We start from the raw sequence: 22,156 nt of genomic DNA, 5'->3' as shown, positions 1-22,156 counted from the left end.
TGTGTGGTGCTGTAGGATAAGTACTGGATTGCTAACCACAAGGTTGGCAGTTCAAACTCACCTGTTGCACCTTGGAAACCCTATGCAAGGTTACGATGAGTCAGAACTGACTTGACAGTGCTTAACAAGAACATATTAAAACATAGTGGATTATGAACTGGGCTGTGAATTGCAAGATCAACAGTTCGAATCTACCAGCTGCCAGTTTGCAGGAGATAGATGAGGCTTTCGGAAACCCTGTATAGGGTCACTATGAGTCAGAACCACAGCATTTAACAACTACAGTATACATTTACTTCAATTATTACCCTTATACTGTATTAATATAGTTGTAACGTTTCCCTAAGAAGGTGAATCCTTGTGGTTGTATGAAGATGATACAACTTTGTTTGCTGAAAGTGAAGAGGACTTAAAGCATTTACTGATGAAGATCAAAGAGGCAGCCTTAAGTATGGATTACATCTCAATGTAAAGAAAACACAAATCCTCACCAATGCACCAATAAACTGCATTCTTATCAATGGAGAAAAGATTGAAGTTGTCAAGGACTTCATTCTTCTTGGATCAACTATCAATACTCATGGAAGAAGCAGTCAAGAAATCAAATGACGTGCATTGCATTAGGCAAATGTGCTGCACAAGACCTTTTTGTAAAGTGTTGAAGAGCAGAGCTTGAAGACTAAGGTGCGCCTGGCCCAAGCCATGGTATTTTCAATCACCTCATATGCATGCAAAAGCTGGACAGTGAGTAAGGAAAACTGTAGAAGATTGATGCTTTTGAGTTATGGTGTTGGAGGAGAATATTGAAAGTGCTATGGGCTGCCAAAAGAACCAATAGATCCGTTTTGGAAGAAGTGCAGCCAAGAGTGTTCCTTGGAGGCCAAGATGGCCAAACTTCATCTTATGCTTCAGACATATTGTCAGGAGGGACCAGTCACTGGAGAAGGATGTCATATTTGGTAAGGTAGAGGGTCAGAGAAAAAGTGGAAGACCCCCCCCTCCCCCAGCGAGATGGATTGGCCAAGTGGCAGCATCGATGGACTCAAGCGTGACAACAGTAGTGAGGTTAGCCCAGGATCAGGCAGTGTTTCGTTCTGCTGTGCATAAGGTCACTATGAATCAGTACCGACTCGATGGCACCTATCAACAACAACAACAAGTGGCAACTAAGGAGCCCTAGTGGTGCAGAATCGGGCTGCTAACCTCAAGGTCAGCAGTTCGAAACTACCAGCTGTTCCGCAGGAGAAAGATGAGGCTTTCTGCTCCTGTAAAGATTTGCAACCTCGGAAACCCTGTGCAGGGTCACTATGAGTCAGAACCGATTCCATGGTCCTTAACAACAAAAAAAAATGGTACAGGTATTAAACACTCAAATGATAACTGAAAGGTTGGTAGTTTAACCCACTCATTGATTTACAGCCTTGTAAACCCTGTGGGACTGTTCCACCTTGTTCTATGTTGTTGTTAAGTGCCATCGGTTTCCAACCCATAGTAACCCTGTGTAGGATTTCCTAGGAGCTGCTGGTGAGCTTGAACTGCCTGCCTTGCGGTTAAAAGCGATTTTTCAGTCCAGCATATTAACCCACAGCACCACACCAGGACTCCATTCTATTGTTATTGTTGTTAAGCACTGTTGAGTCGATTCCGACCCATAGCAACTCTGCATAGGGTTTCCGAGGAGCAGCTGGTGAGCTTGAACCTCTGACCTTGCAGCTCAAATGGCTTTGCAGTCTGGTGCATTAACCCACAGCACATGCCAGGACCTGGTCTATAGGGTCTCTATAATTCAGGATGGACTTGAAGGGTTTGGTAAGTGGCTTTATAAGCCTCATATCTCTTGGGCTTTATACTTACTTGAAACTGTCCTGAAAAATTTAGGATAGTTTCTGTGTTTCTTTGTCTCCATCATCTTTATTTTTAAATCAGAGCTAAATTGAAAGCTCTGTGAAATATACCAGTTAATCCACTCTCCCTCCCGCAACATGCAGAATACTCCAGTTTTCTTTCCTCTTCGAGTTTTCTAGCAATGGTAACGTTTTTTTAGATCTCTTTATTTTTTACTCATCATAATCCATATTCTAAGCATGTGATCATATAGGTAGGTATGTTGGTGCTGTGGGTTAATGCCTTAATGCAATGGGCAGCAACGTTGGTTTGAATGGCAAAGTTGGTGGTTCAAGCTCACCAGCTGCTCCTTGGAAACCCTATAGGTTGCTGTGGGTCAGAACTGACAGCATTTAATTAACAACAAAAACAACATATATATGTATACAGTCATCGTAATCAATACTCTAAACATGGGATTGTATATATATGGAGTCCTGGTGTGGTGCGCTGTGGGATAAAGTACTACCACAAGGTCGATTTGAACCACAAGATCAGTGGCTCAAGCTCACCAGCCGCTCCTTGGAAACCCTTTATAGGGTTGCTATGAGTCAGAACATGACTCCACTGCAGTTAACAACACCAACAGTTCCTAGTCTAATAATCTTGTAAATACTTTTGAGATTGGTGGCTATGGAGAGTGTATATTTGAACTATGTTTGGAATTTCGCTTTGCTTTTATTTACAGCCTAATCACACGTCATTGTATGCAATATAGTAACAAGCATTCTTACACAACTCAGCCCTGCCACACCCACTTTTATCTCCTCCTACCTTTCGTATGCATACAGAGTGCACATAGTGAAAGAGGCTCATAGAACAAGACTACTTATTCCACTCAATCTAACAACTGCTCAAGAAATAGCAGGTCTTTGCTTTTATACAATTATTATGTTATATTTGAATGAAATAAACTTGATCGATCCATCAACTCTTTACCCATCTAATTTTCTTCATATTAGCTTTCTGCTATTATAAATCCATTATAGGGTGATGATAACCTAGTATCAAGCTATAATTTGAATATTTTATAACATTTATTTTTATCCCTTACAACTTAATTTCTATTGAAATTGGAAATATATATCTTTCAAAGTGAAAATATTTGTTTTCAATTTCCATATAAGAAACTATCATTTGATGAGGAGCTACCCTTGTAGAATCACAAGTAACTGCTTTCATACATGATCTCATCTCATCCCTGTTGTCGCTGTTAAGTGTCATCGAGTCGGTTCCGACTCATGGAGACCCTGTATAAGGTTTCTGAAAGAGCAGATGGTGGATTTGAACTGCTGACTTTGAGGTACAAACTGACCTTGAGGTCCAATGCTTTATCCTCCAGTGTCACACCAGTTCTCTGCATGTCATAGCTAGGACATTATCATTATTTTCAATTTATAGGTGAACAAACATGCTAAGAGAGGTTAAAATAAATTAAAATCAAAGAGAGTAAGGAGTATTGGATATGGACTTTATTCTTTATGATTCCAGCGCCAGAACTCATAACCACTGTTATATATTGCCTGACTTCAACTGAATTGGTCCTATTTTTAAATGGACTAAAAGGATACATTTGTAATGGTTACGAGTTGGCCAGCCAACCTCAAGGTCAACAATTCGAAACTACCAGCGGCTCCGCGGGAGAAAGATGAGGTGTTCTGCTCCGGTAAAGATTTACAGCCTCGGAAACCCTGTGCAGGGTCGCTATGAGTCGGAACCAACTCCACGGTACTTAACAACAACAACAACAACATGCCAGCACAGTTAGTTGACATCTGCACAATTAGTTTTATGCTTCTGGGTAATGGAATAATATGGATGAGATTCTAAGATTATTGTCCTTTAGCAAAAACAAGTTATTGTCTGAGTCAGTTCTGACTCAGTGACCATGTATAGGATTTCCAGGGAGTGGCTAGTGGGTTTGAACCACCAACCTTGTGGTTAGCAGTCCAAGGTTTATCCTACAGTGCAACACCAGGACCCCAACAAAGACTTGTTGTTGTTGTGAAGTGCCATTGAGTCGGTTCCGACCCATAGCAACTCTATATAGGGTTTCCGAGGAGCAGCTGGTGAGCTTGAACTGCCGACCTTGCAGTTCAAACGGCTTTGAAGTCTGGTGCATTAACTCACAGCGCCACACCAGAACACCATAATATTAGAGGGTTGTTGTTGTTATGTGCTGTGGAGTTGGTTTTGACTCAACGACCCTGTACAGGGTTTCCGAGGCTGTAAATCTTTATGGGAGCAGAACGCCTCATCTGTCTCCTGCAGAACAGCTGATAGTTTCAAACTGCTGAACTTAAGGTTCTCAGCCTGATTCGTAACCACTACACTATCAGAGCTCGGCAAATGGAGACTTCAAAAGATTGGCAACATTATATTTCTTAAGCTAGGTAGACAGTAATTGAGTGTTCTTTTCATTATATTATAGTATATTCATAGCTTGTCTATATGAAATATTTAATGCAAGTGAAACATTGGTGGTAGTGGTAGTTGTGTGCCACCCAGTGAGTGGTGACGCAGATTGGCCCTGTATAGAGTTTTTGAGGCTGTAACTCTTTACCGGAACCGAGGGCCTCATTCTTCTCCCTCAGATCGACTGGTAGATTCAAACTATGACCTTGCAAATGAAACCTTAAGAGTGTACATTTTAAATTATGACATTATTTTCTCTTATAGGTCTGGAAGGATGCTGCCACTCAAATTTTTTATTCCCTTTCCGTGGCTTGGGGTGGCTTAGTTGCTCTGTCATCTTACAATAAGTTCAATAACAACTGCTTCTCTGATGCTATTATGGTTTGTTTGACAAATTGCCTCACTAGTATCTTTGCTGGATTTGCTATTTTTTCTATATTGGGACATATGGCTCACATATCTGGAAAGGAAGTTTCCCAAGTTGTAAAACAAGGTATGTAACATCATTTATCAACTTGGGTTAAGTTAATTAATTAAGTTAATTAAGAAACTCTAATCGGATTTATAGAAATATACTTAAGCCACCCAGGATTTACGGGTATGCTTTTTCTTTCTCTTGCCAGCTTATACAATTAGATTGTTTTAATAATGCAATAAATTTATATGATGTAGCCAAACAAAACTATATTAGGGAGCAACTGCTTAGAAGACATGTGGGGCTGTAGGATAAGCACTGGATTACTAACCCAAAGGTGGATGTGGGTAGTTCAAACCCATTGACTACTCCTTGGAAATCCTATACAGGGTCGCTATGAGTCAGAACTGATTCAACAGCGCTTAAGAACAACAGCACTTACGAAACTCAAATATACTTTATGGAAAGTACATAAGCCACTCAGGATTTCGGGCATACTTTTCTTTCTCTTTCCATCTTATATAATTTGGTTGTTTTAAAAATATAACAATTTTATATGATCTAGTCAAACAAAACTATTGTTGTTGTTGTTAAGTGCCGTCAAGTTGGTTCCAACCCATAATGAGCATGTATAGGGTTTCCGAGGAGTGGCTGGTGAGCTTGAACTGCTAACCTTAAGGTTCAAACCAACTTTGCAGTCCAGTACTCTAACCCACAGCACCACACCAGGACTCCAAACAAAACTATGTTGTTGTTGTTGTTAAGTGCCATTGAGTTGGTTCTGACCCATAGCGACCCTGAACAGGGTTTCCGAGGCTGTAAATCTTTATGGGAGCAGAAAGCCTCATCTTTCTCCCATGGAGCATCTGGTAGTTTCGAACTGCTGACCTTGCGGTTCGCAGCCTGATTCGTAACCATTACGCTACCAGAGCTCCTTAAACAAAACTATAAAGGGAGCAATTGCTTAAGACATGACTTTTTTTCCATATTTTGTTTAGCTCTTTATATGCACCACTTATTACATTATTATAAATATCAGATATCATGCTTAAAAACTTTATATTCATATTAATATATATTGTTACTTGCTGTTAAGTGCCATCCAGTTGGTTGCTACTCATAGAGACCCTGCATAGGGTTTTGGAAGAGCGACTGGTGAGCTTGTGGTTCAAACCGACCTTTCAGTCCAGTGCATTAACACACAGTGCCACACCAGAACCTCATTAATATATATGCAAATGTACATGTCTATGTGCATGTGTACATATATATATATATTTTCTCCTATATACAATTATAATTACAGTACAGTTACTGTCTTGGATAGTAATTTTTAAAACACATCAGTATCATATAGACAGAATTTCAAGTGCCCTTGATTGTCCAGAGCCGCATCCAGGTTTAAACAAATCTGATCGATGAACGTGCTAACTTTAAATACATTGTTGTTGTTAAGTGTTATCAAGTCAGTACCAACTCATAGCAACCCTATGTAGGGTTTCTTAGGAGCCGCTGGTATGGTACTATGGGTTAATACGCCAGACTGCAAAGCCACTTGAACTGCAAGGACGGCAGTTCAGGCTCACCAGCTGCTCCTCAGAAACCCTATACAGGGTTGCTATGGGTCGGAACCGACTTGACGGCACTTAACAACAACAACAAAGGATCACCTGATGGGTTTGAACCCCTAACTTTGGGATTAGCAGTCCAGTGTTTATCCTACAGCAGCACACCAAAACGCCTTGAAGACATTTGTTGTTGTTCAGTCCCATCGTGTGAGTTCCGACTCATAACAACCTTGTTTAAAGTGTCTTTAGAGTGGCTAGTGGGTGTGAACCATTGATCATCCTACAGAGTCCTGGTGTGGCTCTGTGGGTCAATGTGCTGCACTCCACGGAATTTAACAACAGCAACACTTGTCCTATAGCACCACACCAGGACTCTTTAAAGACATTGTTGTTGTTTAGTGCTGTAGAGTCGGTTCTGACTCAGAGCGACCCTGTACAGGGTTTCCAAATAGCGCCTGGTGAGTTTGAACCACAGACCTTGCAGTTCAAACCACCCTTGTGGTCCAGTGCTTTATCTATAGTAAAGCACCACACCAGGGCATTTGTTGTCATTGTTGTTGTTGTTGTTAGTGCCATCGAGTTGGTTCCGACCCACAGTGACTCTGTACAGCGTTTCTAAGGAGCAACTGGCAAGTTTGAACCGCTGACTTTAAGGTTCAAACTGACTTTGCTGTCCAGTGCAGTACACCACAGTGCCACACCAGAACTCCAGAACATTAGCTAAGGATAATTATCTGGCTAAAGATTCTTAAGAAAAGAATCCTTAGCTCTTTTAAGTAGGAATTCCTTACTACATTGTTATTTACAGATAGTATCATTTAATACATTAGTAGAATTGTTAGACCGAGAAGCATCCCTGGAGACCATCTAGTGGAGCAATCGGAGTGTTTGAACCACCAGCTTTGTGGTTAGCAGCCCACTGCTTATTCCACAGCCTCACCAAGACTTCTTAAACCCAAATCAAACCCACTGTTATCTGGTCAATTCTGACTCATATAGGGCTTCAAAGACTGCAAATCTTTATAGGCACAGACGTCCTTATCTTTCTACAGCTGTTAGGTTTGAACTGCCAACACTGTAGTTAGCAGCCGAACATACAGCTCTGCAAGGCCCCTTAAAGATCCCATAAAAGAAATGAAATGAAGAAAAGCGTCTCTAAAAGTAGGCCACATGTCAAATAGGTAACACGATTCAATGTATAATTCCTTTACATACAATTTTGCTAGTATCCGTATGTGGCACTGTAGGTTAAAACACTGGACCGCAAGGTTGATTTGAACAGCAAGGTGGTGGTTCAAACCCACCAGGCGATCCTCGGAAGCCCTATACTTGATGGCACTTAACAAAATACACAGATTAAGATAGCACTACATGTAGTGATTCTGGTAAACATTTGGAGAGAAGGATAATGAATAAAAATTAGTTCCATAAATGAAATCCTTTTGGAATTTTTAGCCTAAGATAAAGTGACCTGAGTTTAAAGATAGTTCTTATCCTTTATTAATCCTTTAAAAAAATGAAGCAGTTAAACAACACCAATAAAATAGTTCTGATTACTTTTGTAAAAAATGAAGTTTGTCTCAATGACTTAATTCATATCACATGTGTATTTCCATATTCTAGTACCACCAAATCAAATATTTTAAAAAGTGAAATAGTTGGTTAAGAAAAAAAGTATGTCTGAGATTAGGTTTCCAAAGTGAAATGAAATTTTCCTAGGATCTTGTTTTGAAAATTTCTCAATATGTGAATTTTCTTGGTAACTAATTTAATTACCATGCATCTTTTTTAGGTTTTGATTTGGCATTTGTTGCCTATCCAGAAGCTCTATCCCAACTCCCAGGTGGTCCATTTTGGTCCATATTATTTTTCTTCATGCTTCTGACTTTGGGTCTCGACTCTCAGTTTGCTTCCATTGGTAAGTAATACTACTAGTGTTACAATATTCCTCCTATATTTTACTCACCTTTCCTCTGACTTGAAAGCATCCTTTTGCCCCTACTGCTCCTTCTGGTTGGGACTCTTAAAATGATCTTTCTTAAAGCTTTATATCTTATTTTAAAATAGAAAAATACGAAGTACCCATGTATTTGACACCCCAAAGGAACAAATATTAATATTTTGTATTTGCTTCAGACCGATTTTTAGAGACATAAATGGTTACAGATAAAAACTGAAGTCCCCTGTGTTGCTTTGTGCATGTTTTACACTTCATATTTGTGTATGTATTTCATATGCATCCATAGATAAAATGTTTTTAAAATTTCACAAAAATGACATAGCATGCATATAATTCTGAGAGTTTTAAAATATGGATTATGAGTTGATGTTGATACATACACATATATAAACATACAAATCTGGTTCATTTGTAATTGGTGTATCATTCTAATAATGGGCATTTGGACTATTTCTCATCTGTGTTTATTACACAAACTACTGCAATGGCTGTCCTAGAACATAGGTGTGTACATACATATCAGGATTTTCCCTAGGATATAGACCTAGAAAACCTGAAATAATTTTCCTCATAAAACACTGTAATACTTTCCTGCTTACAGGGTAAAGTCCAGACTCTTCTGCTTGATTTTCTTTTTTTTAATAATCAGATATATTTTTTAATTCGTTATCTTCTACACCCTTCTATTGTTAGCCCATTCCTTGTTTAATGAATGCATCTATAGCATAAGGATAGACTTCCTTTCTGCCACCATATCACTTTTTCAAATATTCACCTTATTTAAAAGGTCAATTTCAATTAGTCCTTACCTTTAACCCTCATACATTGTTGTTAATACTCTACCGAGTTGGTTCTGACTCATAATGACCCTAAGGAGCTGCCGGTGGGTTTGAACTGCTGACCTTTGGGTTTGAAGTCCAGTGTTGATCTTACAGTACCACACCAGGAGTCCGATTATCTGGATATACGGACTCCTGGTGTGGTGCTGTGGGTTAATTCACAGAACTGCAAAGTCAGTTTGAACTGCAAAGTTGGTGGTTCAAGCTTACCAGCCGCACATCAGAAACCCTATCTATACAGGGGCACTATGAGTTGGAACCAACTCAATGGCACTTAACAACAATATATATATATATATATGTGTGTGTGTGTGTGTATATACATATATATGTATATATATAAATAAAAGTATATATATAAAGTATATATATAAAAGCACATAAATATATATATATATATACACACACACACATATATATATATATATATATACTTTATTTTTAATTGAGTGAAAGTTTACAGAGGAGATAATCAATTTTACATACAACAAATCATACATTTTTGTTTCATTTCAATGATTATAATCCCTTCCATGTAGCAACAATTATCCCACTTCCTCCCTGTGGTTCTAGTTTCCCTTCCACTCTCCTTCCCATCCCTTCTCAACTTTGTCCTTAGGTAAATATTGCCTTTTTCATTTTGAACAATTGGCCATTCCATGGTGAGCATACCTCACAAATGTTGTTGTCCTCCCTATATACCTGCCTACTGCTTGGCTGAAAATTTGGCCACAACGGTAGTTTTTTCCAGACCTGAAGGTTGCTTCAGGGACATGGGTTCTTTCAGTCTCTGTCTCTGACCAGTAAACTCAGCCATTTTTTAAATATATATCTAATTTTGAGTTTTGTTCCACATCTTCCCCCACTCTATCTGCTACCTTCTACTGTGACCCCTTTCAGAACAGTTGGTAGTGATAGCAAGGGACCATCTAGTTCTTCTGGTCTGACTCATAGACACCGATGTTCATGTGTGCTATTAATCCACTGGACTAATTGATTACAAACATCTTCAATTTTCATTACTCTTCTTTCTTTAGCCCATGGAGAGAACAACAGTTGCATCTTAGATGGCCACTTTTGAGCTTTTAAATCCCAGTTACTACTCACTGAAGTAGGATATATAAGGTTCTCATTGTGGAACTATGTTATGCTAATCGACCACGTCTTTAACCCTCCTTTTAAACTATTGACATCTTACAGGGGCTACCAATGAAAAACTTTGTATAACAGATCTAAAAAAACAACAACAAAATAAACAGAGCTGCATTTGATTTTCATCAGAAGCAACACATAGTAATTGTTAAGAAGAACTCTGTGTTTTTTTTTTTTAAAGCAAGGATAAGGATCTAGACTGTATTTTCAAAATATATTTGTAAAGTTTCTGAGCAGAAGTTGAATTGTGATTAAATTTGTTGTCAATGAGTTGACCTGTAACACGGATTTGTTTTTTTTCCCCTTGAAGAAACAATTACAACAACGATTCACGATTTATTTCCGACAGTGATGAAGAAAATGAGGATTCCCGTAACTTTGGCTTGCTGCATGGTTTTGTTTCTCCTTGGTCTTGTCTGTGTAACTAAGGTATACTACAGAGTGTTTTCATAGATACAATATTGTTGAAAGACACTTTATAATCAAGGAAACCAAGGTTTAAGAAGATGTTTGGCTATGAGTCTGGCTTGGATCAAGGTTTTCTAAGTTTCACCCAGATATTTTTTCCTCATGACAGCAATTTCAATAGTATATATTTTGCAGAAGAGGAAACCCAATTATGATAAGACTACAGACTTCAAACACGTATGGGTTTTTGTTTTTGTATTGTTTTTTGGCAGTTATTACCAAACACATAGATACTGCTTATAATTTTGAAGATTTACTATTTTAAAATGCTTGTTTTTCCCCAATGGATCACTATAGAATGAAATCTAACTATGCATCATTTTAAAGATATTTAAAGACACATTTGCATCCATATTTGAAACATCCCTTTTCACAGTTTCATAGGGGTAAAACGAAGGAACATATTTTTAAGGTTAAATGTATAAGATTTGATATTGAGTATTTCATTAGTTATCATTTTTTTGTAGGCTGGAATTTACTGGGTTAATCTGATTGATCACTTCTGTGCTGGATGGGGCATCTTAATTGCAGCTATCCTGGAATTAGTAGGAATCATCTGGATTTATGGTAAATAATAGCTATACAATGTCTTTATAAGATTGATTAAAATAATTTACTTGTTTCCTTCTCATTATTTTTGGCATAATAGTAAAATAGAATACTGGGCAAAATATCTGTTGTGGAGGAAATGTAGTTAAAGGCATATGCTTTGCTGTTTTAGTGATGGTGGCAGTTACGTGCCATACAGTCGTTTAGAATTATATAGACCCTGTCTAGTGTTTCTGCTGTTGCAATTCTTTATGGGAGCAGAAAGCCTCATCTTTCTCTTGTAGAGTAGCTGGTAGATTCAAGCTGCTGACCTTATGGTAAGCAGCCCAACTCGTAACCCAATAAGTTACCTGAGTTCCTGTTTGTTCTTTTAGTATAAGAAAAACATACAGCAAATAATTTGGGACCGCAATGATTATTGAAGGAAATTATGAGCAAATACTGAAATGCAGTCTTTGATATTTTCTTTAGGAGGAAACAGATTCATTGAAGATATAGAAATGATGATTGGAGCAAAGAGGTGGATATTTTGGCTCTGGTGGAGAGCTTGCTGGTTTGTCATTACACCAGTCCTTTTGATTGTAAGTATTAATGTGACATGAATTTGCTATCAAGAATCTATACATTTAAACATTTAGAAAATAAGCTTGAAGAATTGTTCATATTGGTGTAAGGCAAAGTACTGTCTTAACTGATTTTCAACTTTTTCGATATTGTGTGACTGGCATCCCAAAATTGCCTCAGTTAAAGTATCCTTCCAATTTTGTTTTTCAAGCCATGGTGGGTTTCAATATTTACCATTTGAGAAAATAAAGAGGTTCCTAACATTCCTACAGATGTAGAGATTGTAATAGGATAAATAAAAATAAAGAAATCACTTGCTCTTTTCTCTAAACATTTTTATAGTTGTTAGCCTCTCTTCTACCTACAGAAGACACAAAGATTATAAGACCCATATCCTGCCTTCCTGGAATTTACATTATAAATAATACTGATTGTTTAGAGAGAACACTCATATTAATACAGTTTTTCTCTTTATGGGAGACATTTAGTATCTGAAATTACTAAAAGAAATTCATTTGTGTCAACAGAGGCAATGGTTTATATAAATAAATTGACCAGTTGGTATTATTTAGAAGCTGAAGAACAGCAAAATACAAAGGGGCCTCAAAAGTTTGTACAGTAGTAGAATTAAAATATGGAATTTTTCCACAAATGTTTTGAAATCCTTTCATATATCTTACTGGCTAGACTTGACACATAGACATGAAATTTTTAAATAACTGTTCTGGACAGTAAATGACTGAAGGCTAACAGATACTGTAGGGTTAGGGTTAGAATCCCTAGACTAGAGATAATGGTGGGGTAGCAGAAGTGGCAAAGCTTCAGGCAGGATGTGTTTTGGTTTTTATTATCTCCATGCTCCACATTCTTGATAAATCACCATGAAATAATTTACTTTGAAAGTACCACTAAATATATAGTTTTCTTCATTTGACAAGCCTTTCTAATAAACCCCTTAGCAATTTAGAAGCTGTAACTAGATTTTACTCCCAAATTTACATTGATTCCATAAGGTTTTGATACCTAGATTTATTTCAAAATGTACATGTTCATCTATTTTGTATCAAGTATGTATATTAAACTCCACTATCCTCCATCCATTCTCTTGTAGTTATGTACAATTCTTGTGAAAGACATTAAAACTATTTTTATTACTTAAAATTAATGGAATTAATCCATTTAATGCTGGAATTAAACTTGAGTATCTATTTTATGAAAAATTTTATTGTCTGTTGTTTTCTCAACAATTTTAGTAAAACAAAGACACCTAAATTCAGAGAAACTACTCTTTAGATTTTTTTGTTTTTGTTTGTTTAGTTTTACTTTATAGGTTTCTAAGTAATTCGTTTTAATGCCTTGTCTAGTAGTTAAAAAATTTTTTTTTTTCATCCTGGCTTTAAAGTCTTTAAGGCTCAAGTTTCTCCAGGTATACCCAATGTACACTGATTCTTTCAATAAGATGCTATAAGTAAACCATGTTTTGATAAATATGCACTAGTATGTATAAATACGTGTATTCTGGAGTTGGGGTAAAGGGTTCTTTATACAGTGGGAAACAATATAAACAATTGGCAAGCCAGGAAAGAAGCATGCCCCCTAATGTATACTTTACAGTCTCACTATTTAATTAATTCATATGCTGGCTAGTGTGTGACATAGAATTGGAACTATGTCATAAGAAATTAAAAAGCCCAATAATAAAAAAAACAACCAGATATTCTTTTATTCTCAATCTGATGTATCATATGGTCAATTCTTGTATTGAAATAACATACTGGACAAGTACTTGTATCTTTTCTAAATAGATAGAGGTAATAATTTTGGAAATATTTATTAAAACCAAAATGCAAGTTATTTAGTGTGGTCCATTCAGTATTGTTATCTTCTGGTTAGTTTCCTTAGGTTCTTGAATATATTTTCATTTTAATTTTTGATAAGCTATTTCTAATGAGTGGAGTCAAATTGTTTATCATTAGTGCAATGGAGTGTAATATTGAGCTTTGTTTTGTCATATTTTACCTTCACAGGCAATTTTTATCTGGTCAGTGGTGACATTTCACAGACCTACTTATGGCACCATTGAATACCCTGATTGGGGAATTGCTGTAGGATGGTGTATGATTATTTTCTGCATTATTTGGATTCCAATTATGGCTACCATAAAAATTTTTCAGGCTAAAGGAAACATCTTTCAAGTAAGCACAGTAAATTAAAATTAAATTAAAAGTTAATTATTTTATATAAAATACTTATGATCAAAGTGATTATTTTAATCATCTGGTGGTAAAGAGATTATGAACAGAAAATAAAATTCACCACTAGTCCTCTAAACTACTTCCATACCTGACATAATCATCTGTTACCATGTAAATAACACATAGTTTGTATGTTTCATGTCTAGATAATACTAGACTATAAACTCCTCCAGGAAGGATTCTACTCTTGCTTGTTGCTTAGCATGCTATATCTATACTTAAACTGAGTTGTCCCTGAAGAAGAAAGAAGATAAATGATCTTTTAGTTCTGTGTCTGTCACCCACTTAAAAAATCTCTTCTGGATATAATACAGTCCTAGTAGTAGCATGTTTGGAGTTCTGGTATGGCACTGTATATGAACATTGGACTGCTAACTACCAGGTTGGTGGTTCAAACCTATCAGCTGCTCCCCAGAAACCCTATACATGTTCACTATGAGTTGGAATCCACTTGGTGGCACTTAACAACAGAATAATGTGTGTGGAGTTCCTGGATGGCACAAATGGTTAATTCACTGACTGATAACTGAAAATTTGGCAGTTTGAGTCCACTTCGAGGCACCTTGGGAGAAAGACCTGTAATCTACTTCTGAAAAGTGAGCTATTGAAAACTGTGGAGCACAGCTCTACTCTTGCCACAAGGGACATCAGCTCAACAGTAATTGGCTAATAGTGTGTTTAGATTGGATTATGACTGGTAAATTACCTTGAACTCAATCTGGACCTTGCCTCACCTCTATTCCATGGAAACCTATGGGGATGAAGTTATTCATGACATTGCACTAAGGTATTGTCAAGGTAGCCTTAGGTGTATTGGATTTCAATAAATTCCTAAGCCCATTCAAGAATGTATCTGAATCAGTGATTTGACCCAGAAGTGTCCTTTCTTTGGTTCTTGAAAATATATGCAGAGACACACTGGTTTAGACCCTTATGTGACCCTCATTCTTAGGCCAGGTTGAAAAGTCAGAAAAGTTAATGAAGGATGTGGGTAGTGAAGCTGTTACTCTAAGGGGCTCACATATCTTCTTTAGAAATAATTTACATGCTCAGATGGGAAGTGCAGTGGCTCTGTATAATACTCAATGAACTACCATCCATAAGATTATTGGTTTGAGCTCACCAACCATTTGCTCCAAGGGAGAAAGATGAGGCTTTCTGCGTCAACAAATATTTAAAGCCTTGGAAACTATACAGGGTCACTGAGAGTCAGAACTGACTTGTTGGCACTTAACAACATGCTCAGATATTTTGGTTTAGTAGTGTTTGATTGATTATGCAAAGGCTTCTTTGTGCAGATCATGACAAACTATGGATAACATTATGAAGAATAGGTATTCCAGAACACTTCATTGTACTCATGAGGAACCTTATACATAGACCACAAGGCAGTCATTTGAACAGAACAAAGGGACACTAAGTGCTTTTAAATCAGCAAAGGTGTGTGCCAGGGTTGTATTATTCTTTTACCATATTTATTCAATATGTAAGGGTCCCTGATAGTGTAGTAAATTATGAGCTGGGCTGCTAACCACAAAGCCAACCAATAGTTCGAATCTACCAGTCGCTCAGCAGGAGAAAGATGACACTTTCTGATCCTATGAAGATTTACAGCCTTGGAAACCCTATACAGTGTCTCTATCAGTAGAAAACGAAGTGGTGATATATAACCATCATCACCACCATTCAGTCGGTATGCTGAGCAAATAATCCAAGAAGCTGGATTATATGAAGAAGAACATGGCATTAGGATTGGAGGATGACTAATTAACAACCTGCAATATGCAGATGATACAATCTTACTTGCTGAAAGTGAAGACTTAAAATACTTATTGATGAAGATCAAAGACCATAGCCTCTGGTATGGGTTGCAACTCAATGTAAAGAAAACAAAAATCCTCACCACTGGACCAATACACAACATCATGATAAATTGAGAAACGAATGAAGTTGTCAGAGACTTCATTTTGCTTGGATCCACTATCAACACTCATGGAAGCAGCAGTTAAGAAATCAAACTTCGTATTGCACTGGGCAAATCTGTTGCACAAGCTTTGTTTTAAGTGTTCAAGAGCAAAGATACCAGTTTGAGTACTAACCCAAGTCGTGGCAATTTCAAATGACTCCTATGCATGGGAAAGTTAGACAATGAATTAGGAAGATCATAGAAAAATGTATACATATGAATTATAGTGTTAGAAAAGAATATTAAAAGTACTATGGACTGCCAGAAGAACAAAATCTGTATTGGAAGAAGCACAACCAGAATACTTCTTCCAAGTAAGGATGATGAGACTTTGTCTCTCATACCTTGGACATATTATGAGGGGGGGACCAGTCCCTAGAAAAGTACATTATGCTTGGTAGAGTGGAGGCTCAGCAAAAAGGAGCAAGATCCCCAACAAGATGGATTGGCACAGTGACAGCAACAATGGGCTCAAGTGATGTTGGTGCAGAACCATCATCATTCTGTTGTGCATAGGGTTACTATGAGTTAGAACTGACTGAGTGGCACCTAACAATAACAGCTAATACAATTCTATTAGTATCTGAATGGGATTGGTTCCAGGGGATTACCGACCCATCGCTTGCCAATACCAACAGCTGTGAATGCTTATTTGCTTATATCATATCCAGTATATGTGTGCTTTAAATCATCTCTAGATTGCTTATAATAACTAATACAATGTAAATGGCATGTTAATAGCACTTTGCTACTTGCTATTAAGTGCGGCGGTGTCATTCTGAATCAAAGCAAATCTTTATAGGGTTTCTGAGGAGCAGTTGGTGGGTTTGAGCCAACGGCCTTGCAGTTAGCAGTCCAGTGCTTATCCAAAAGTGCCACACCAGAACGCCAAATAGCACTTTGTTGTCAAGTGCCCGCGAGTCAGTTCTACCTCATCAGAGACCCTTTATAGGGTTTCCAAGGAGTGGCTGGTGGGTTTGAACCCGCAACCCTGTAGTTAGCAGTCTGGTGCTTATCCTACAGCACCACACCAGGATTCCAAATAGCACTTTTGCTCCCCGTTAACCTTTGATGGATTACTTTGACCATAGAATTGCTTCTCCTACCCATATTTTTTAAGGAGCTCTGGTAGCTTAGTGGTTACGAATTGGGCTGCTAACCTCAAGGACAGCAGTTCAAAACTACCAGCTGTTCCGCGGGAAAAAGAGGAGGCTTTCTGCTCCCGTAAAGATTTACAGCCTCAGAAACCCTGTACAGGGTCGCTGGAATCAACTCCACGGCACGTATTTTTCAATTTGAGTCCATGGTTGCAGAACTTCGGAAAGGGTCTTATTGTATAGTTGTTAAGTGCCTTTGAGTCAGTTCCAATTCATAGTGATCCTGTATAGGGTTTCTGAGGAGCAGCTGGTGGGTTTGAACTGCCGACCTTGTGGTTCACAGTCCAGTGCTGATCCTACAGCACCACACCAGGAAAGGAAGGGCAGACTATAACTTATATCTTTGTAGACTGTGCACAATTAACCATTTAGATCATTTCAGTTTTCTATGCTTTTCTATTTCATTTTAGTTCAACTGAAGTTAAAATTTTAAATAAAGGTATAGTTTAATAATTGTTTATAGATTGTAGCACTTAAATTCTTAAGCAAAGTGTTTATTTATTTATTTATTGCTTTTCAGCGCATTGCAAGCTGCTGTAAACCAGCTTCTAACTGGGGTCCATACTTAGAACGACATCGTGGAGAGAGATATAAAGGCATGATGGATCCTAAAAAAGAAATCGATCATGAAATACCCACTGTTAGTGGCACTAGAAAACCAGAATGAGATATTATGTTTTAAAATATATGGTTGTTTAATGTGATTTTTTTTTTTTTTTTTGAACAGAGAAAAATTTTATTTATTTGTATGTTAACTGAACAGAAAATGTAAATATTTTCTTCATAATAATGTGATAAACTTTTTGTTCCCATTTAAGCAGGAGTATAATATAAAAATGTGAATTTATTCATGTTTACTAATGTGTTTATTATATTTCCTTTTAGATTATCTGTATCATATTCACATAAACACATACCACTGTTTCTATTTCACAGTAACATTTGTAAGTATTATCAAAATATCTTTCTAATATGTTAAAGACATTTTTCAGCTGGCTACTTAATGATTAAGCGGGGGACCAAAATATTCATGGGAAAAATGGAATTAAAAGATAATTGACTGTTTCCATGAACATTTTGAAGCCCTATCATATTTTCTATTATATATTTCTATAACGTACATATCGTCCTGGTGTGGTGCTGTGGGTTAATGCGCTAGACTGCAAAGTCTGTTTGAATCGCAAGTATGGCGGCTCAAGCTCACCAGTTCCTTCTAGGAAACCCTATAGAGGGTCGCTATGGGTCAGAACTGACTCGATGGCACTTAATAACAGCAACAACATACAGAGTACATTCCTATATCATAGTGGATTACTAGCTGAACTGCTAACTGCAAGGTCAGCAGTTCAAATCTACCACTCAATCGGAAGGAGAAAGATCTGCTCCCGTAAAGATTTACAGCCCAGGAAACCCTATACATCCTCAGTATGAGTCAGAACCAACTAGGCGGCACTCAATCACCACCCTCATTATATATTAACTTTGTATATTGCCTGGGGAGGAAATAGTGTCTTCAACAGATGGTGCTGGCAGAACTGGAAAGCGATATGCAAAAGACTGAAATAAGACCGTTACCTCACGCCCTATACTAAAACCAACTCAGCATGGATTAAAGACCGAAATGTGAATCCCAGACAAAATATTATTAGCATATATTTTCTTTAATACGCCGATTATTTCCACAAAGCTGGGGGGCGGGGAGGGGGAGGAATACACCAGTATATTTTAAACAAAATGCTACAAAGTGAAGAGCTGACAATAAGAAACTCTGTACATTTATGAAGTAAATAATTATGTATAAGGTTATAAAGACTGTAGATTAACACTTTGGATCCAAATGTTTAAAAATGTCATGCATTTGTTACTGCTAACTTTTTATATATGATCGTAGTGGTTGTGTTCTTATTTACAAAGAAAGAATGAAGGCAGAAAATTAAGTCAGTAAGTGATAACTCTAGAAAGTGGAAGCCAGAATATTTGAATATTTCTTTCCCCACATGTCTTCCCCTTTTAGGTTATATTTGGGAGAAAAACATGGCCCACCTATTTTTCTATTTTGTTTTACAAAATTGAGCTTAGTCCATTATACTCTCTAAAATCTAGGTTTCATTTAAAATAAAATATGGATCAAAATGCTAATGACTTTAATCAAGTCTACCATTATATGGGAGTCCTGGTGTGGTGTTATAGGATAAGCACTGGACCGCAAAATCAGTTTGAACTGGAAGGTCTGCGGTTCAAGCTCACCAGCTGCTCCTTGGAAATCCTATACAAGGTCTCTATGAGTCAGAACTGACTTGATGGCATGTAACAACACTATATGAGTGTAATATATGACTAATAGAGAAAAGTACACTGATTTTGTCTTAAATAAGTTGTTCTCATGGGTGATAAGTAATTTATATATTTATTTATAGGAAATAAGGAATTCTAGTGTATGAGTTGGGCTACTAACCACAAGGTCAGTAGTTCAAATATACTAGTCACTTTGCAGGAGAAAGATGAGATTTCTGCTCCCGTAAAGATTTACATCCTCAGAAACCCTACAGAGGGTTGCTATGAGTCTGAAACAATTCTACAGCACCTAACCACCACCTCCATTTTTTAGGGAGATAAGCTCATTTATAGGAGATAAATATGTCAAACTTGCTAATAACAACAGAAACCAAATTAGAAACTCCTATATCCCAGTTTATTTACGTAAGAATAAAAATATATTAATCACTAATAAGCCTAAGAAGTCTTGGTGTGGCACTACAGGATAATGCACTCAATTGCAAAGTTAGTTTGAACCACAAGGTTGGTTCAAATCCACCAGTTGCTACTTGGAAATCCTAAACAGGGTTACTATGAGTCAGCACCAACTTTACAGTACTGAACAAGCACAAATAGGTGGGAGCACTGTGCCTCTGTAGGATAAGGTCTGAGATTTTGGGGCCTACCAACTACTCTGTGGGAGAAAGTTGAGACTTTTCTGTCCCCGCAAAAATTTACAAGGCTTGGAAGTCCTATAGAGTTGCTATGACTCTGAACTGACGCAGTGGTACACAACAACAATAGATCTAAACACTGATTATGTAACATTGATAACTGCTATTAATGTCACAGCCCAGGATTATGAATGTTAAGTGCCGTTGAGTCGAATCCAAGGAGCAGCTGGTGCCCTTGAACCGCCGACCTTGCAGATCAAATGGCTTTGCAATCTGGTGCATTAACCCATAGCGCCACACCAGGATTATGAATAGTAACTAAATATGTAAGGAAATCTTCAGCAGTTCTTAAGGTTCCTAACCTGGGCATAGAAGAACATATGATACTGAAATTATATATTGGATCTTCTGTGTGTAAGTATACATTAATTTTTTTAGGGAGAGTTCGTAGTTTTCATCAGAATATCAAAGGAGTCTGTGGCCCCCCAAAAGTTGATGAGCCACATGTACCAATGCTGGCTTTTTGTATTTGGGAAATATGTGACAATAAAAGGAATGATTTTACACCTTGCTTTATTATACATTTTAAATGACTTTACCTCTTCTTTTTTACTGAACATTAAAATATTCTTTCATATTGGTAGTTTGTTTTAGGGATGCCACATTTTTCTTCATATAACCCTGCTTATTGCATTATTGGCTCAGCATAGAGATTGAGTAAGTATGGTGAAAGAATAGAACCCTGGAACACACCTTCCCTATCAAGACTGCCTCTTTGGAGCCCCCAATATTTTCACTATAACCTCAGAGCAGACCTCCCTATCTTGAATTTAACTGGTCTAACAGGTCCCCTCGGAAGCCACTGTCTCCTGAACCTTGCTCTCTGAATCTTATTGATAAATCCAAAATCTCATCCTTGGTTAAACTTGTTGCATAAAATCATCTTCATTAATTGTGATATTGCTTAAAAGAATAATTTTGATAGAAATATCAACTTTTTGAGCTAACTGATTTTCACCCAACACTTCTGCCACCCATCAACACTTCTGATCTTCACCCAACACTTGCGCCAATGCATGTGAGATCCCAACTTTAGTCACTGTTGCATCAATGACAATCCTAGGGTCTTCTTCCCTTGGTTTGGAAACTTCAACCACAGTGCCTTCGTTTGTCTTCGTTGATGGTGTTCCCTCTCTTGGTTCGTGTTTGAAGTCTTCCCAATCTTTGAAATACTCGATCCATCTAAAAAATGTTTTCTTATGTGTGGCAGCATTCTCTGTAATCCTGTTGCAAAGCATCAGTGATTTGGGAAGATGTTCTCTAGAGTTCTGTTAAAAAATCCATATCACTGACCTCAAAATAGGTTTTTTCTGTGACACAAAAAGTATCCTTTTTATGAAAGCACACTAACAAAACTAAGCAAAGTTTCTAACTGAGAACTTGTCTGCAGCCATGCCCTTGATCACAGAGACCTATTTGAACATGTTTTGTTTGGACTAAATCATGTATGTATGAACTGGAGCCCCAGTAGCAATACTTATTAATATATATACATAACTTATTGTTGTTGTTAAGTGCCATTGAGTCGGTTCTGACCCATAGTGACCCTGAACAGGGTTTCTGAGGCTATAAATCTTTACGGGTGCAGAAAGCCTCCTCTTTCTCCCGCGGAGCAGCTGGTAGTTTCGAACTGCTAACATTGCGGTTCGCAGCCCGATTCGTAACCAGAGCTAGATCATTCAATTACAGGTCATTATGAATCAGAATGTTTCTAAGTTCGGGTTTAGTTTTGATTTAATGCAAGAAAAGGCTAGAAGCCTTTTGAATTATGTCAAAGCTATATGTGAAGCAAGTGAAGGTGATGGTAATTAAAAATTTGTGATTAGGGATTGGTTCCATTGTGACAATGTGAAGGCACAATTGTTGTTGTCAAGTTCCACTGAGGCAGTTCTTACTCACAGCTACCCTGTAGGATTTCCGAAGTGTGGCTTGTGGATTTGCACCACTAACCTGTGGCTTGTAGTCCAGGGCTGA

The 22,156-nt window shown here is 37.5% G+C and overlaps 1 protein-coding gene across 1 annotated transcript in view; it reads left to right on the top strand.

Annotated features, from left to right (window-relative positions):
• The window catches only part of SLC6A14 (solute carrier family 6 (amino acid transporter), member 14), a 38,902-nt gene extending 20,998 nt beyond the window's left edge, over positions 1-17,904 (top strand). Inside the window, exons 8-14 of the mRNA XM_006872117.1 lie at positions 4,564-4,792; positions 8,075-8,200; positions 10,544-10,662; positions 11,169-11,268; positions 11,722-11,831; positions 13,842-14,009; positions 17,713-17,904. Of these exons, the coding sequence (XP_006872179.1) occupies positions 4,564-4,792; positions 8,075-8,200; positions 10,544-10,662; positions 11,169-11,268; positions 11,722-11,831; positions 13,842-14,009; positions 17,713-17,859 (999 nt within the window). The 3' untranslated portion in view covers positions 17,860-17,904. The remainder of the gene's footprint in view (positions 1-4,563; positions 4,793-8,074; positions 8,201-10,543; positions 10,663-11,168; positions 11,269-11,721; positions 11,832-13,841; positions 14,010-17,712) is intronic.
• The last annotated feature ends 4,252 nt before the right edge of the window (positions 17,905-22,156 follow it).

The sequence above is a fragment of the Chrysochloris asiatica genome, unplaced genomic scaffold (assembly GCF_000296735.1).
Source record: "Chrysochloris asiatica unplaced genomic scaffold, ChrAsi1.0 scaffold00183, whole genome shotgun sequence".
In the NCBI taxonomy this organism is placed as follows: domain Eukaryota; kingdom Metazoa; phylum Chordata; class Mammalia; order Afrosoricida; family Chrysochloridae; genus Chrysochloris; species Chrysochloris asiatica.
The sequence above is the reverse complement of the archived record's forward strand: the minus strand, read 5'-3'. Positions and strand labels throughout refer to the sequence as shown.